Source organism: Anarhichas minor, unplaced genomic scaffold, assembly GCF_050575085.1.
Source record: "Anarhichas minor isolate MPS153535 unplaced genomic scaffold, ASM5057508v1 ptg000024l, whole genome shotgun sequence".
NCBI lineage: Eukaryota > Metazoa > Chordata > Actinopteri > Perciformes > Anarhichadidae > Anarhichas > Anarhichas minor.
The window spans coordinates 16,247,501-16,265,279 of NW_027466470.1; the positions used below are offsets into that span (position 1 = coordinate 16,247,501).

Sequence of the window (17,779 nt, forward strand, 5' to 3'; positions counted from 1 at the left end):
TTATATACAACATCCCATTAATGACTGGGCAGCTGCAGGTTTTGCTCTCTACTTCAGGTTTGTTTCAAGTACCTCTTATGCTTAAAAGCTAATCTGAGGTGCAAAGAAACTGGAACTTGTCGGTATTTAATTTATCTGGAGTTCAAAGGAGGATGGTGAGCAGAGGCAGGCCAAGGGCTTGCAAATGCTGACTCGACTCCTGTCGCTTAATCTATCTGAGGTGTGATTAAAGTTTAATTCGCGCCCATCTCCTAATGCCGGCCGATGTGTTTGTTCTTCAGCAGTGGGTCGGTGAGTAGTTTCAAGCTGAGCCCAGGTCTTTTCTCTCTGTCTGGGCCTCACTTTATTCATGCCTGAGGGACGCCAAGAGCTGCAAACAACTGAATTTTTCATCAAGGTTACTTCCTGGAGAGATGTGCCATGCAGTTGCTGCTTTCTCCCTCGGTGTGTTCCTAGCTCATACATAACTTACCCTGCTCTGACCTGCAGCTCTCTATGGGCGGGGGGAGTTGTTTGACCCTGGTCAAGATGGGAGAATGAGTGTTGTGGAGTCAGTATTTGTTTGTTATTGGTTATTAGTAGCTTGAAATATTGAGGTTTGATTAGATTGTAAGATATCAGATAACACATTATTTGTACCCTCCAATTTAGCATTTATAAGCAGTGTAGTTTATTAACACTTAATAAAACACTGTTAGATATAGGCAAATAAAAATAGATTTTTAGGTTTACTAATGCTTTTCCAACAACTAAAACTCTTCTTAATAGTTAATGAATGCTTGGTAACATAACATAGTTGTAATTATGTAATGATGTTTCTTGAGTTTTGAACACATTTAGCAACAGTTTTAAAACTACTTGCAAATGATTTGTACGTGTGTATGGTTACAAAATGCTTTATACAACTACGTTATAAGTTATCAAGCGTTGACAAATACATCAATAAACACAAAAAATAAATGTTACAAAAATAATAACAAGATTTCCTTATATTTGTTTACAACTATGTTCAACAGTGTTGTACCTCAATACCCTTTTTTTTGCACCGCGGCTACGAGTGTGTGACTGTTTTCCTTCACATATAATGTGTTATAATATTCATCAAGTGTTTCTATTCTGCTTATCGATGTTGAATTGGGTAGACCATCCAAACAACATTACACAAATCCTTACATTGTTTTAGTTGAGATGGCTTGTGCGAAAACTTTACAAAGCAGCCATTTTCCTATCACAAATGTAGTATCATCTATGGTACATTCTGTCCTCTTCCATATTCATCAGAGCAGCCTCACTGGATGATGGTAAACACAACACAACTCAACAAACTCAACTAGTTCACATTTCTTTTGGGGATTCGACATTGCATGGCATTAACATTTTTAGTCTCTGAAAAACAACTTCTGCAACTTCTGGAGAAAAACATCTACTATTTATACGAATATTTTTACATCCAAATTCATTTGCAATTCTAATCAAATCCCACTTTTTCTTTTTAATTTGCAGGATTATTAATGCTGCAACAACACATTTGCTTTTAATGGAGGGAAAATATGCTATGTCAGATGATTTTTTTGTCTCTCTTTCATTAAGGCTTCAAATGCTGCCTTTTCTGAAATACAGCAATCAGAGCCACAAACAAGGTCTTATTTATTCGATTCAGGGTTTACTTTCCCAAAAAACATCCACAAGCAATCGGGTCATTTCTTTCTGTTGGCTAACAGTGGAATGTATCTTAATATACAGCACAGAAAGAGCTCTTTAGATCATACTGTATTCCACACTAATCAATGCAGTCCTGTGGGTGTCATGGGTTTAAAGAACCAACCTGACATCCAAGTGTGGTTTTATATGCACTCTTTTGAAGACGAATCATTGGGTCAGAAATAAAAGTATACGGTGGTATTTGATGTGTCTGATGGATATTCTTTTTCACATTTCAGAGTATGTCTGTTTTCAACTGAACCATCATCTCCTTTGTAAGTTTCTACGACACAAAGATACTCCTCCGTCATTATGACCCCGTTAAATAGGGTATAAAATAAAGCAGAATGGCTGTTGGACTGCAGACTTCCATTTCAGGGCTGTACTGTGCAGTCTTGCAGCTCCTTAGTGTCAGACATTATCACCACCACTACCCTCAACCTCACCCTGCCCCTTGTGACAATTACTGCCCTACCTCCCTATTCAGCACATAATGAGAAAACTGACTGATCGATTTCTGTCCGGCCAGTAAAAGAAGGGAAGGAAGCATTTGGATGTAGCAGAGACCAGACTCTGAGCCACTGAACTGCAGCATGTCCATCGTATGAGTTATTTATTTATTTTGGTGTTAATGGGAGGTAATTTGCATGCAACAACAAATATTGCATATTTGATGCAAATTGCAATTTAAATGCAGGTCTGGTTTAGGGCTGCATGCAACTAACAATTATTTTCATCTTTGATTCATCTGCCGGCTGTTTTTTTCTGATTATTTGATTCATCTTGACGTCTTCAAATTGCTTGACCGAACAACAGTAAAAAAAACTGACAAATTATAATTTTTTATGACATAGAATACCAAATAATCCTTCAAATATTCACACTTGATCAGCTGGAACTGGTAAATTATTGGTATATTTGCTTGAAAAAAAAGAAAAAAGGTACTCCACCAATTTAGCATTGCACTCCATTAAAATTGTCAGACTCACAATGGATAGTTTCAATTTAGAATAGTGTCAACATTGATGCAGGAGAACCAGAGATATAGGCTATTTAATTTATTTATTATGACTGTTTTTATTCTTTTCACATTCTTCTACCTTTTTAAAAACCTGGCACCTTCATAACCCACAATGCAACTCATCCGCTAACAGTTTGGCTGAAGATTCGGGTGTGTCATGCTCGCAGCGGAGAGTGTAGCCTTAAGTCTCTACCCTCAAGCAGAGATGAGGAGCGGGCTTACAGAGTCTGAGCTTCAAAGTCAGACCCAACCAACGATGACTCAAGTGACATCACTCGAGGCAATTTGTCAGATTTGGCACAGCTCCCTCTGGAGCCCAAAAAGACTTTATACAACATTTTATCACATATGCAATAGTCCTCCCCCAAGATGTGTAAACAGACTTTGATGAATACAATTTGGCAGAGTTCCACTTTAATCAATTGTAAAAAATAGTTGTGCCAGGATGTTTAAATACAGGTTAGACTTTGGCATCAGTACATTTGCTATAACAACGGCCGTGGTCCCGTGATACAACAAAAGGCTTGTAAAAGTGCTTCCCACAAACTAATAAATTCATCTTGATTTATTATTCCTTTGACTGATTACAAGGATGTAAATATTCAACCGGGAAATATATAGTCAGGGTTGACAGAGTGTCTTCCACAAGCACCGCCATGCTGTCCTGTTGGGTCAGAGCTTCACTGCCACTCACAATTATTTATTAGGCTACATATTCACTCTCTATCCATCACCGTATAGCCACCCGGTCCGGTCACATCTCTTTATGTTTATTACAGTGTCCCACCTTCCCGAGGAGGATGATTGACGTTTTCGGAGAGGACCGAGGTGGGACTTGCGCGCTCCTTCTTCTCCAATCGTGGCTCGAGGGGCGGAGGCTTTCCATCCATACTCTGATTATGAGTCAGTTACCAGACATAAGCGGAACAATAACAGTTGGTGGTTACTTTGTATCCGAAACCTTCAAAGGCAAGTTGAGTCCTTAGCGCGTCAAGCTCGCGAGGAGGCTACATCGGAGGTTTCACATAAGAGGAGCTCGACGCGCTCCACTTTTAATCAGATTAGGAGCCTTTAATGTTCAATCCTGCTTTTTTTTTTTTTCTCTCCTTCCCTACAGTAGCGGTGCAGGAGTGGCTAAAGCAGCGATTCAGATCAGATTTCACCTAAACCAGCTGGGAGAGACACCGAGAGAGAGAGAGAGAGAGAGAAAGAGAGAGAGAGAGAGAGAGCGAGAGAGAGAGAGAAAGAGAGAGGGTTTGTCAGTCTCCCTCCTCCCAAATCAAGAAAAGCGTACCAAGGAAAAAGGAGGAGTGTCGGCGCTGACAGAGACGCAGAGGAATTTCCGAGGATATTTTTCTTCTTTTCCCCCCCAACCTCTTGATATAAAAATTTAAAAGTTGGAGGCGAGGCAGCAGGAACCGTGGTCAATGATGGACGAGCAGCCTCGGTTGATGCACTCCCACGGGGGAGGCATGGCCGGACACCCCGGCCTGGCGCAGCATATGCAGGATGGCACTTCGGGGACGGACGGAGAGGGAAGAAAGCAGGACATCGGAGACATATTACAACAAATAATGACCATCACAGACCAAAGCTTAGACGAAGCACAGGCAAGGTGAGGCTATACCAAAAAAACCCCCACAAAAAAACACTTGTAGTATTAATACGAGAGCGGTAATATTAGCCAATGTTGTTGGGGATGGAGGGGGAAGATTACATTGTGGTGTGCGCTTCTAAATGAAAGCAATTACGCCCAACGAAGTGCCTGCGAGGAGAGCGAATAAAAAAAGACCATAAAAAACAAACTTGTTCGGATTCGTATTTAATTATTTGAAACAACTTTTGGGTTAATATTTGTTTTAATCAAAACTATTAATTATCGCACGGTTATTGTAGATGAGGATGATTTGTTCAGAGATGTTTGAACTGAAGCAGTTCCTCAGACACTTTTACCTTGTTACAAAGGAGTTCACCTGGTTAATCCTGTGCTGTGATAACATGTTGCAGATCCTTTCCTGTACTTTTGATCAGTAATTATCAAAATTATAATGCTAAATGCATTTGAGGCATGTTACAGGTGCAATGTTACTGAGTGTTGTTGCATTTTGTATTATTATTGTTTTTAAGTCTAATTGTGTATTTATGTGACACAAATAATTAAATTCACAGACTATGGATTCAGTGGAAATATGATTCATATTTTTATTCACTTTGGTCTTTATAATAAATTAGCCTGCTTGAGAAACAGCAGGAGAATCTGATAAATAATCTTCACGGGGATATTTTGGTGATTTTAGAATGCCCTGCTCTTTTTGTGGCTTTGTTACTATTTCCACTTGTTTGAATATTGATCTGGAAAGGGATGTCCTGTCCTCTTTTTAGGAAGCATGCACTGAACTGCCACAGAATGAAACCTGCTCTCTTCAACGTCTTGTGTGAAATAAAAGAGAAAACAGGTAAGTCTTTCTTTTCTTTATTGTTTCTTTTGTTTGCTGGATTTGAGCGTGCACTCACAGATGCTATTGAGAATATTGTCAGTTTTGTGGACTAATAGTGTATCCCCAGTGTCGTAGCGTCACCTCTTTTACTTTATTTTGCAAAAATAGAAATAGAGATTATGATCATCCTGACATTCCTCTCTTTCTCGCCACTGTAAATGTATTGGGCATAAAAAAATAAAAATTCTTCTGATTTGTGATACGTTTTCCCTGTCAAACGTCACACGCCATGCACTGGCCCCAGATGAGGGGCTGTCATTGGACCGGAGTGTTTTCATGCCGACATTTGGTCCTTTCTGGGGCCGGGCTCTCTCACCCCGCCACGTCTGTTTATCTTGGCCTGAGCCTGGTGGTGTTTGCTAAGTGAGCTGTTTTTAAATGCAGAGGCAGGTCAGAGGGATTTTTTTCTGTTTATGTTTGCAACAAGAGTCAAAGTCATGAAAAGGAATGTGTGAATTATTACTCACTTAAGAGCAGATTAAAAGAAGAGCGGCTCACGTGACGATAGCCTGCGTGGATATTCTCTGAGGGATGTGGGCCGAGCGAGGTTTGAGAGGCGGCTTTTCAAGGGAGGAAATAAAACAAAACATCCAGTACAACCTTATCGGTGAGCACAACGTTGAAGCTGTCTTTGAGGTTATTGAGATAGCCTTGTCGCTTCGTCTGGTCGGTTGCACTCAACAGCCATGACAGTTAAAAATAAACACAGGGTCGGTATGGAGGCAGTGCCAGTTTCCTTAATTTTACATGAAGTCTTATTGGCAGACATTTCATTCTTGTGAGTCAGAGTTTGGCACAGGTTTTTTCAAAACAACCCCCCCCCCCCCCCTCCCCCCACCCAAAAAAAACTAGAAGGAACCAGCAGACACTTTGGGATTTTCATCAGATTTAAAGGTTAAAGTGCTCTCTGTGAGGAGAAAGCTACAGTAGGTAGGGGCCCTGTTTCTAAATTGCAAGGCTTGGAGAAGGGAGAGAGTAATGCCTGAGCTCTTTGTAAACTGTCTGGCGTCTCCCTGGGTTCAACCAGAGTTCGTTTCCAAAAAGAAGAACAAAGTGACTTGGACCTTTTCCTGGCTTTTCCCCCTGCCTCTCCTCTCTTCCCACCGTTCTTGGCAACCCAGGATTTCACAGAGCCTGTGACGAGAGAGAGAGAGAGAGAGAGAGAGAGAGAGAGAGAGAGAGAGAGAGAGAGAGAGGCTCCCCCTCAGCCTGCAAATTAGGACCAAGTTTGGATGTGAACATATTTCAACATAGTTTATATTCTCTCTCTTTTTTTTCTTTTGAATCAGCTTTTTGTTTGTTTTCTTTGAAAGTCCCAAGTGTATTTGAAAAACATGCTCCGAACCACAAATCAGCAAGCCCTAAATAACTACGTTGCTTTGATGAAGACAGAAAAGCATTTAAAAGTTAAGAATAACCCAAACAATTTATGAGAGAATCGAGCCTCAATGGCTGCCTCGCTGTGTCCTCCCCGTCTGCGTTTGAAGAGCTGAGCTGCGGCTCATCTTCGCCCATAGGAGGTTTGTGCAGACGAAACTGAAAAATCCTTTCACTGCAGTGACAGAGAAAATGACTCAAACCTTCACCATGGCATTTACAGCCAAATGTGCTGAGTGCAGTGTATGCGAGCGGGGTACAGCCTGTAATTTGTCAGGTCTTTTTCATATTCTTTACAAAGAGTCAGCTTCTCCACGCTTTTTTTTCTTTTTTTACATTGTTGCAAGAGTGTCTGTGAGAACAAGTGCGAGCAGGAGACGAGTGCAGCGGTTCGGGTTTTTAGAGGCCGGCCCTTCCCCTCGACCTTTTACTGAAGAGTGGAGACATTTCCTTTGGATCATATATCATTTGTCGCATGTAGTTATTCGTGTGCGTTACGTGTACCTCTTTCGTGGTGCAGCGGTGGCGTGCTAGTGTGTTGACAGCAGCAATATGGAGACATTGCAGCAATGAGGTGTCCATTGGCGAGCAGCTGACAAACAAGGCAGGGAGTGCATGCCAATAGCAGACAGAGCAGGCCTTAACTGATGACCCCACCCCGCCCCGCTCCCTGTATATTTGTGCCGGGGTCGGGCCCGTGTCACGGCAGGAGAGTATTTAGCAAGCTTAAACAAGCTCAGGTTCGCATGCTGGCTTATGAAAAAAACCAACGGCGGAGGTTTTGTGTTACCACTTACAGACGTTCCTTTTGGCCCGCCAGTGTTGTATTTCATGTTTGCCCTGACTACCGGGGCCCCTCGACACAAAAAAAAAAAATATTATCATTGTTTCTACAGTTCCTGAGAAGCACTTACAATTTGTTTTCCTGTGCGTAGCTTCACATCCTGTGAAGAGAGTTGGAGAGTGTCTTTGTTTGTGTGGAACCATTACGGCGAGGGAAGCTGGCACGTATGGTTGACTAAGTAAAAGAAGCCAGACACCAAGTCAGTGTTTCTGGGTGTCAGGTTTCAGGCCTACCCTCTCTCGCTCTCCCTCTCTCTCTCTCCCTCTCTCTCTCTCTCTCTCTCTCTGTCTCTCTATCTGCGGGCCTGGGACTGTTTCGTCAGGCCACTTCGTGTCAGCAGCCTCACATTACCCCTATGCAGGCCCGGGTCAGATGGTGAGCTCCTGCATGACTAATGTGATCAGACGGATAATGCATTACACCGGTTGAACTTATCGGAGCCGTAGACCTGCTGAATCAGTAGCTCTCGCTAACTGCAGCCCCCCCCCCCCCCCCCCCTCCAAAGCTCTCCCTGCTAATTAGACATGTACACACATTTTAGTTATTCACAGTATGTGTTGGTCTAGTCACTTTCAAGTTTCCATCATCAGCACAAAGCAAAAGTTTTTCTTTTTGATAACTATCCTTAAAGTGCAGTGTTGTTAGATGGGTTTCAACAAACAATTACTTTCATTATTGATTAGTCTGCTGATTACTTTCTTGATTAAAATGAGTAATCTTTTTGTCCATAATCTTGGAGGCTAAAGTGACATCTTCAATTTTCTCCAAAGATATTCAATTTACAATAATACAAAACAGAAAAAAATCAACAAATCCTCACATCGGAGTGGCTGGAAACAACAAAAGTTTGGCATTTTGCTTAAAAAATGGCTAAAATTATTAATCAATTAAGTTGCAGATTAAAATTCTTTGGTTTAGGCTTGAAATATCTGAAAAGGTGCGTGGTGGTAAAAAGTCAAATGACTATTTATGGTGTTTCCTATAACATTAACGTTAAGCTTTGATGGAGGTACGAGTTGAGCTCCCATGAAGCAGTGGATAGACTGGTCACTATGGCTCCCAGTGCTGCTGTTTTTCAGTATTTAATTGACATGGCTGTCCATGATGAGTTCAGGGGTTAGTGTTGCCGCTCTTTGTTACTCTCCTCTCATCTCCAGTGACAGATGGAGGCATTAGTTTCCAATGTGGCGCTGTCCTGAAACTAATGGCTATGTCCTTGGTTTCCCCGCGCTAGCTGGGAGACTGTATATCTGTCCCCGGCTTGGAAGTGCCGAAGCAGCAGTTTATCCCCCCCCCCCCCCCCCATGTTTTAGTTTCCACGGAAATAAGGCTGAACAGGACTCTGTCTGTTCTCTCTTAAATGGCTCGAAATAAATAACTTCAAAACGAGTGGCAAAGTTTTCCTGAGAAGATGTTGCCGGGCTTTGATTTGCGAGTTTATAGGAAGCTATTCATCCACTTACCAGAGACGTTCCTCTCAGTGAATAATAATAAACACGATATATATTTTTGTAAGTAGTCTGATCCGGGATGTGCTGATTGTGAGTTTATCCTTGCTTTTTAAAGTGAGTTATGTCAAACAAAAATAGACTGAATTCCATTTTACCGACTGACATTTCCTCTATATTTATATTTATATCCACTACATTATCAGTGCACTTCACCAGCTACAGTGTATTTTTTTTTTTTTTGCTGTTTCTTGTCCTCTGATATAAACTCACTCGCAATTAGGACAGCTAATATATTATGCAAATGTTGACTGGCTTAATTGAGACATGTTAATCATGTTTTAAGAGGCTAATTACAGCCCTGTATATCTGAGGTGGGAGTTGTAATTAGCCATGATAACAGATCTGGCTGTAGAATGGTCATATTCTGCATGTCAACGTATGGCAAAGGAGCGTGTGTGTGCGTAGGTGTGTGTGTGTGTGTGTGTGTGAGAGCATCGCTAGGTCGCCAGGTGTGTTTGTTGTTGCCCTTTTTTATTTTAAGTTGAAGCAGCTCTTTTCCGTTTGAATTCCTGTGTGGTGTCTGTCTACATGCATGCACGTTAGTGTGTGTCCATGTCCTTTTTAAATGTATCAGATAACAATTCTTCCCTCCACGTACATTTCTTCACATTCATGGAAACAGCATGGACAGGGAAACAGGTTTATCAGTTCACCTATTCAGCAGAATATGAATGCATTGCATCTCTAACTATAGTTTGTTTCCTGCACTTCTCAATGTGGTTATCAGATGCAGCAGTATACCGGCCATTCTACAAACAGAGCTTTTATACAAGGCTGTGTTCTTAGTTTTCTGACAGAGATCATATTCAGATCCATTACACTAAGAATGCCTACTTATCGAATATAAAATTGCTTTAGAGAGGAAATTTGCTCTATGGCGGAGTGGAGTTTCTTTTTTATCAGATGTTTGTCTCTGGAGCAGCTTTTAGTGTCTACAAAACAGCTCTGGTGACATTATTGCAGTTGCAATTGCCTCAGCCATTGTTTTTCTTATTGGTGCTGTTTGGATATGATTGGATTTTCCACAGTCTGGTGGAATTGCCTCACGCAGTAGGACCGGTGGATGCGTATATCCTCATATTGTTGGCATTCAAACACCTGCAGATCTTATTACTGATATGTTCATGGGGCTCCAACTGTGCACTTCAAAACCTCTGAATTACACAGTTTAGTTTTTCATATTTCATAGTATTAAAAGTCTTTGGTTACATGCACACCATGTCACATCCCCCCCCCCCCCCCTTCTGTTTGACTGAAGTGTCATTATCGTTTCTTATATATAAAAATGTAACCCATACGTTCAGATTTTCTTGGGTGCTTTGATCGTGGTGGATGCCCTGTCAGTTGATAACCTTTAATTTGAGGTGTGGGGATCTCATTTCTCTGGCACCCTGCCACTACGGTGTAAGTGGCGTGTTGGCAGCATGCTGGGTTGTATAAAAGCCCCCCCCACCCCCCACCCCCCTTCCTTCCCTGACTTCGATGAACAGTCAAATGTGAAATGGCAAGCGCTCTTCCCTGGCTGACTTAGTAAAAATGACATAAATTAATACATGCTGCTTAAACAGGACCAAGATTAATGGTTGCCTTTCGAAGCGGCTTAGATCCACTGTCAGTCGCTGCTCGCTGCCCAGATGGAATCAACACCAATCAATGAGGCTACCCGACTCTCCCTGGATATCTGCTTAGGATGTTGAGTGGGGCGCACACACACACACACACACACACACACACACACTAACACACTAACACGCATGCACATTTCTATACATCCCGTACACTACGCATTCCCACCCAGACACATACTATATATCATGCAAAAACAAACATACGCTTGAATTGCACCCCCGTTGACGCAGTGTTTCTGCTCCCCTCTTCGGCATTTCTTCATACGAACTCGTCGGCATATCCCGTAATACTTCCCATACAGTGGGGTGTTCAATCAGGTGCCACAAAGTCAGATGGGGAAGAGCAGTGAGGCTGATGGCTCAGTAGTGATTGGATGTTTCAATTACTGATAGTAATGCCATGGTGTAGTGAGTCATGCAGTGCAGATAGCACCATTTATTTTAATCAGGACAGGGGAGAGATGGGTGTGGATGTGTCTCCCTCGTTTCAGAGTAGTTTCACATTTAGATGCAGGGGAGTGCTCTCTCTCTCTCTCTCTCTCTCTCTCTCTCTCTCTCTCTCTCTCTCTTTCTCTTTCTTTATTTCACACACAAACACACGCGCACACACACTCAGGTGGATTGAGAGTGGAGGAGAGGTTGCCGTGGGTAACGCATAGCGACAAGGTACTCTCTCGGTGAGCTATTCTAATTTATGTTAATAAACCTTGCTGTTGCCGTGAGAGACAAAGGGGCCACAGATGAGCCTTGGTAACCTCGGCACCTTGAGTGGAAGGAAAGGCGCAGACAAAGAACAATGCAGACACACACACACACACACACACACACACACACACACACACACACACACACACACAGACTCGAAGAGAAAAAGAGAGAAGAGATATTGAAACTGTAGAGAAAGACACAAATACTGTGGCGGAGAGCGATGATAAATTTAGCCACATAAAGAGTTGTTTTTGTGGCTGCAAAATCAAACAGCCTCATGCTGGCAATCTTCAGTGTGGCGTGTGGTATCTACTATTTCTCTGCGTGTGTCAGAATGTGTGTGTTGGAGGGGCAGAAATAGGCGGGCGGGCGGTCTCCTGGGATTGTTGCTGATAATTCCGTGGGGCCCATAGAGACACGGGGTGCTGCAGTTTTGGATCACTTCCCTGGGCAGATGGGACACCACAGGTAGCATTTAGCACAGTGAGAGCCAGAGCACGAGTGTTAGCAGAGGTCAGCGCTCGGCCTAGCTGCCCGGCACCGGAAAGACCGTTCTCAGAGACGCAGACGAGGGCCCTTAAATCTGACGTAGTGTCGGCTCTTTCAGGTAAGAAAGGGAACCCTCAGCGTTCACGAAACAAAGAAAAGAAGCACAAAACTCACCATGTGGATCAAAACACTTCTTGTTTGCTTTGTCTGCAGCGATGCACTATTTAAAAAAAAAATCAATTAGTGAGTCAAAACTGCCATTAGGGTGAGAAATCATTTTGCTTGTTTTCCTTGAATCAGTTCACGTCATTACAACTTGCATCATGAAAACTCTCATTAAACTGAAATTGCTTCAGAAACGGTGCTGATTTTCTCAACCAGCAGCTGCTTTGACTTTGTTATTGTGGAGAATCTACTTTATGTATATATTAAAGGCCTCATTACTAGACTGTAATATTTTTCAGTGTGGTAACAAACCAAACCTTGACGTTTATGGTCTTAATTCAGATGTCGAACAAGGTAAAATATGTTTCCTGTTTTTCCCAGTCGCAGCGATCAGGATTGATAATACAGCCTTGCTGGTTCCCTGTACTGTAGATATCCGTATCTCAACGCAAAGACCGAAAGCTGTGGGTTTCCTTTGTGCCTTCTGTCTGCCAGCTTGCCTTTGGCGGTGTTAGTTCTGGACAGTTAACTCCAACTGAAATTATGTTAATTGCTGTCATTTTCTTTTTTCTACTTGAGCATAATCAGCAAATTATATACTTCTGTTCATTTATTACCAAGCCACTTTTAACAGAGTTTTTACCCTTCAAAGATCAAAAGTCAGGAGGTAGTTTGCTCTCATGATGTGTGTGTGTGTGTGTGTGTGTGTGTGTGTGTGTGTGTGTGTGTGTGTGTGTGTGTGTGTACGTGTAGGTTTATTTGTGCCGATGTCTGTTATAAACTATTCGTCATTTTGTGTAATAGTTTCATTATACCAGCAACATTGTATCATAAAAGGTCTGGATGCGCATTTAGTGTCAGTTGCAACAAAAACGTGAAATGAGAAAGTACGACTATTGTAATTTGCGTATTAATATCACGAATATTCATTTCTAATTGCTTACACTGCACTTAGCTTGAATGCTGAATATTAACACCTGAATTACATTCATGCTAAAGCCTTGCAGACGACCTCTGTGAAGTTTATAATACTAAGGTTTTGGTGCCATTGTGTCAGAGAGGTGTCCGTTTCAGCTCTCTTACTTTCAAGGCCATGTTTTGGTGTTTGGTGTCATCCAGAATGGGATCATGCTGTTCGAGTGTTAAATGTTTTAGGTATTTACAAAATAAATTGAAACATCTTATATAAAGATGAATTAATATGCAGGAATCCTCCCCAAAGCATGGTCCAATTTTTCACATTGTTTATTTCTTTCCTTTTTGTCTCTGATTTTACGCTGTTTTGGTGAATCCAGTGTTTGTGTAAATCAGCCACTTTATATCTGTATGTGTCTTTGTGTGTGTGTGTGTGTGTGTGTGTGTGTGTTAATAGACAGTAGCTCGCAGAGTAAAAAAGCAAGTGAGAGGTGTGACATGGAAATATCACACACACATAAACATAAGCATTGTGTGGTTGCCACACACTGAAGTCTGTTGAAGCACAATTTATCAATATTGTTTTTGCACAGGACTCACCATGGGAAGACAAGAACTCTCATTTTACATGACAAGGAATTTAAAACAGCTATTTCTCCCCAGAAAAAATAGGGGAAATTAAAATATTATACATATATATTTTTTTAAATATTATATAGATTTATGTATTTATTATTATTATTATTACAATAATAATAATGATAACTTTGTTTATATATATTTAGTTTTTGTATACATCGGGGGCTATCCTGTTACAGTTTTTCTTTGGACTCTATATTTATTAAGACACCCTGCTATCGGTATTTGTAGTACAAAGGGGAGATGCCCTGTATGGTTTTGAGCTTTTACATAAAAGGCAGCTTTCACTGGAGCAGTGTCTGTGTCAGTACCTCGTTCAAGTTCACTTTGAGCCTTGCAGTTGACGGAGGCTTTTAGTGCTTCTTATCCATGCTTTTCACCATTCCTTCACAAGATCTGAACCGACGACCCCGTGACTCCACACATGCCTCTCACGCCTCCGGCGCGAGCAGCTCTTCCTTCTTCTTCTATTATATTTTATTTGGCTTGCTGGCACCACCTTGTATCCTGTTTTTTATTGGACATGTCCTTCAGCACCGTGTTTAGCTCTCTCCTCCCCTAAACACATAAAATTCCTTTATGTTCCTATTACTTGAGTTTATGAAGAGCGTCTTAAGCCCCCTCCCTGCCGATAAGATCATATTGATAGATTGATATTGGGAGAGCTGTAGTGTGATAAAGGCGAGGGGGTTAAGAGCTTCTTGGATAGTTTAACCTTGATAAAACAGTTGTTTCAGTGAGGCTGATTTTGCCCCATCCGTCTTCATCCGTCAGGGCCCCGCTGAAGTATGCAAATGAAGGCAGCAGAGGGAAGCGCCGTGTGCGGTTAAATGGGGCGTTGCGAATGTGCGGTGTACCGCGCCAACGGGGTGATACTACTTACTGTCCAAATTTAGTGTGTCTCTTCTGAAACATCCTCCCCCATTTTCTTCCTTTTTGTCTGCATTTCAAGAATATATATATATATATATATATATATACAGCCCTGAGAGGAACTGTGGCCCCTCGTAAAATGATTACAGCTGTGGCAGCAACAAAGCAGTTTATGCCCGTACATGTGTTGCATTATTATAGATTTTAAATCTTTTTTTGAGCTGGAGTGTGTTATCCCTTTATCTGTGTCCTTGTGCGTGCAGTATCTGTATTTACATGTTGCGGCGGGTTTTTATTGCGGCCATATATTTTAGAATTTAGGCTGTTTATTGCGCTAATTAGCGAGTCTTGAGGTGTAAGGGTAATAATCTTTATGATAATAACTGTTTATGCCTTAACACTGCTCTCCATTCACAGTTTACGTTGCTCGGGCAGCTTCATTTGCCTGATTAGTTTTGTACCTACTCAGCAGCATTAAGGGGTGTTTTTTTTTTTTGCGCGCGCTTGATTCTCCCATTTATCTCATGTGTCGGCATATTGATCGATTCCCCTGCTCACTCATTATTTTGTTGTGTTCTTCACAACTCATTTTCAGAAAGAGAGCCAGCACCGAGGCCAGAAACAGATACCGCGTCTCCTCTCTGCTGTCTCACTAGCCACCACACACATAAAGCTGTCAATCAGGAGCTTTCCTGCCTGCCCTTTGTTATGGAACGCCAGCTCTGTGGGTGGGTCCTCCGGGTGATAGATGGCTCAGAGAGCCTATCGGACTGCAGGAAGCATCCATCTCTGTCTGAAGCCTGTTAAACAAGCTTGGGAAAGCAGCCATGTAGCCCTAACCACCACTGGCCTCTTCTAAAAAAAGCCATTAACATTAATGAAGGATAACTTTAAAAGTTCTTCAGTAATAGGCTTGAATTGGATTTATGAGTCAGATAGTTTGCCAGAGAGTACGTCATGAAAAATGTCACTGGTAGATAAATGGAAATGAGCATTTGAAAGGTCTCGGGACACTGTTTCACCGAGGATTTCATTTTGGCTGAGAAACTTTATATATATTTTTTTTTATCTTGCACGTCAATGATTTTGCCTCCAGGTCTAAAGTCAAGCAGCATCTTCAGAGTTGCTGTGAAGCAAAGTGTTTGATGTTTTAAGTGACTGCAAAGATAAAGCTGCTCATGTTACACACAGTGCTGCTGTTCCCCGAGAAGAAAAAAAACAAGTTCTTAATACTTTTTTTAAAGGCCTTTCATCCCAGGTGGCACTGGCCATTTCAATATCTTGCAACTACCACTTTACCTGTCTGCAGGGTCCCTATAGATGGCTGATGTGAAACTGCCATTAGCCAGCCAATTCCTCAGCCACAGATTACTGTGCCAGTACGTGGTAATCACAATTTTGAAAAAGTTCTGATTGCACTCCATCCAACCTACAAAGTGTGGCATAAATGGGTTTTTCGAAGGTCTGCAGTCGGTAGTTGGTATGTCATCATAGTGCATTAGGACTGTCAGAGGCAAAATAGCAGTTTTTGAAACCTCTTTCAATTCGTGTGAATGTTAAAAGGATGCAGAAATACACTCGGACCAAACCAAGCAAACAAGGCCTCTGTGTTTTCTTTCAATGCACTTCACCACTTTTCACTTGCCTCCCTTGAAAATATAGTTCTTTTAAATATTTCCAATTTCATGCATCTCCCCTCCGTCTCTTGGTTTCTACCTCGGCCTCTCCTCCTCTCGCTCCTGCTAACCTCTGATGTCATTAGCGTTGGAGGGAGGTTGAAGGGAGAGAGGGGTTTGCTATTCTTAATGAATTCCGCTGTGTCTTTGCACTCCCCCACCTAGTTAACCCTACCCCCCCTCCAATGCTCAAGGTGTCAAATTAGAGCAGCTGGAAAAGGGGCGAACAAGGAGATGGACAAGGTATGGCTCACCCCACTCCATTTCCTTACTCTTCTTCAAACCACCTAATACAACATGATATCCATGAATAGTCTCCACGAACAACTCTGCAAAAATGGTTGAATGCATTCCACAGATTCACTTTAATAATTTGGAAGCTGGTGCTGCAGTTAATAAAAAGGTTACTCATACAGTGATGCACACTGAAAATACAGCTAAAGGAGGAATTCACCATCGGGTACTTTCACTCTGTTACATACAGTATCATTAATATGCAGTCGTTGAAGTAGTGCTCAGATCCTTTACATAAGCAAAAGTACCAATGCTGCAATGTAAAAGTACTCAATTACAAGTAAAAGTATTGCATTTAAATTTTTAAGTAAAACATGTTTTTTTTTCAGCACAATGCATGTAATGAATGGAAAGTATAATAAACTCATTATGCAGAATGGCCCCTGTTACAGTTAAATTGCAATATATAATTTATTGGATTATTATTACTGATGAATTAATATGTTAGAAGCATGTTCATGTTGCAGCTGGTTGAGTTGGAGCTCATTTTATTTATTCTATATGCTGGTGGGGAGTTTATTATACTGCATTTGTTGACAGCCTGTTTTGGCTTGTAACCCTTGAAATAACGCACGAGTCTCTCTGAAACGCTTTGGCACATGTTGCACATGTGCAGTTCCACTAAAGAGGGATTTTCCCTCTAAACAACTCACTTTGTTTGATTTCAATAAGTGTTAGCAACCAATAAAGGTAGAACTATCCAATATCTCGTAAAATAAATGAGTAAAGGAGCGGGAAAAAATGATTACAATTTATGTAGCTTTCAAATCCCATTTATCACCAGAAGAGTTATCTTTTGACCCACTGGAGGCGTCCCCACCCCGGGGTTGGAAACCACTGATCTGGATATAAATATTAATTATTATAACATTTAAATACTTGTGTGATGTAGAAGTACCTCAGAACAGTACTTTCCACCACTATCAGTCCTTTTGCAATTTTGTTTAATAGCCGGTGCTCACTAGACTTTATTTTCAATTCGGGTGGCGATCTCAAAGTTTCCAAAGATGACAATTACTATTTAAATTTGATAAGATAGTGTACAAAAAAATAAAAGGAGAATGTGGATATTAAGAGCGTAACCTTAGCTTACCTCGTCTGCATTTGTTTGAGTTCATGGCTTCCTTTTGTCCACATGAACTCCTTTAGACAGTCTCCAGAAGGGAGGGCATGAACTCACCGCATGTAATGTAGGTGGTATTGCAGAGTGATAGTGCTAGTGACAGTGATAACATATCAGACTCCTTCGCAGCTCTGCATGGAAACACCTCTGCATGAGGTCACATCCTCTTTTGGTTGGTGATCCTCAGGAATGAGAAAAACACACCAGTCGGCCAAATAGGCGCGAAGACGCGAGCTACATCGCCGGTAGCAGTTTTTTAACGATGCTAAAGTGTTTCAGGGTGGATTTCTGTGAGCCTAGCAGAGTTGTTGTTATCT

General features: G+C 41.6%; 1 protein-coding gene across 11 annotated transcripts in view; it reads left to right on the top strand.

The window, feature by feature from the left end:
• Window positions 1-17,779, top strand: part of pbx1a (pre-B-cell leukemia homeobox 1a) — a 78,791-nt gene that overhangs the window by 27,709 nt on the left and 33,303 nt on the right. For 9 of the 11 annotated variants that reach the window (XM_076097717.1, XM_076097716.1, XM_076097722.1 and 6 more), the window contains 3 exons: window positions 3,502-3,691; window positions 3,840-4,337; window positions 5,105-5,178. In XM_076097717.1, the coding sequence (XP_075953832.1) occupies window positions 4,150-4,337; window positions 5,105-5,178 (262 nt within the window). In that variant the 5' untranslated portion in view covers window positions 3,502-3,691; window positions 3,840-4,149. The remainder of the gene's footprint in view (window positions 1-3,501; window positions 3,692-3,839; window positions 4,338-5,104; window positions 5,179-17,779) is intronic. The other 2 variants (XM_076097720.1, XM_076097721.1) reach the window with 2 other exon arrangements.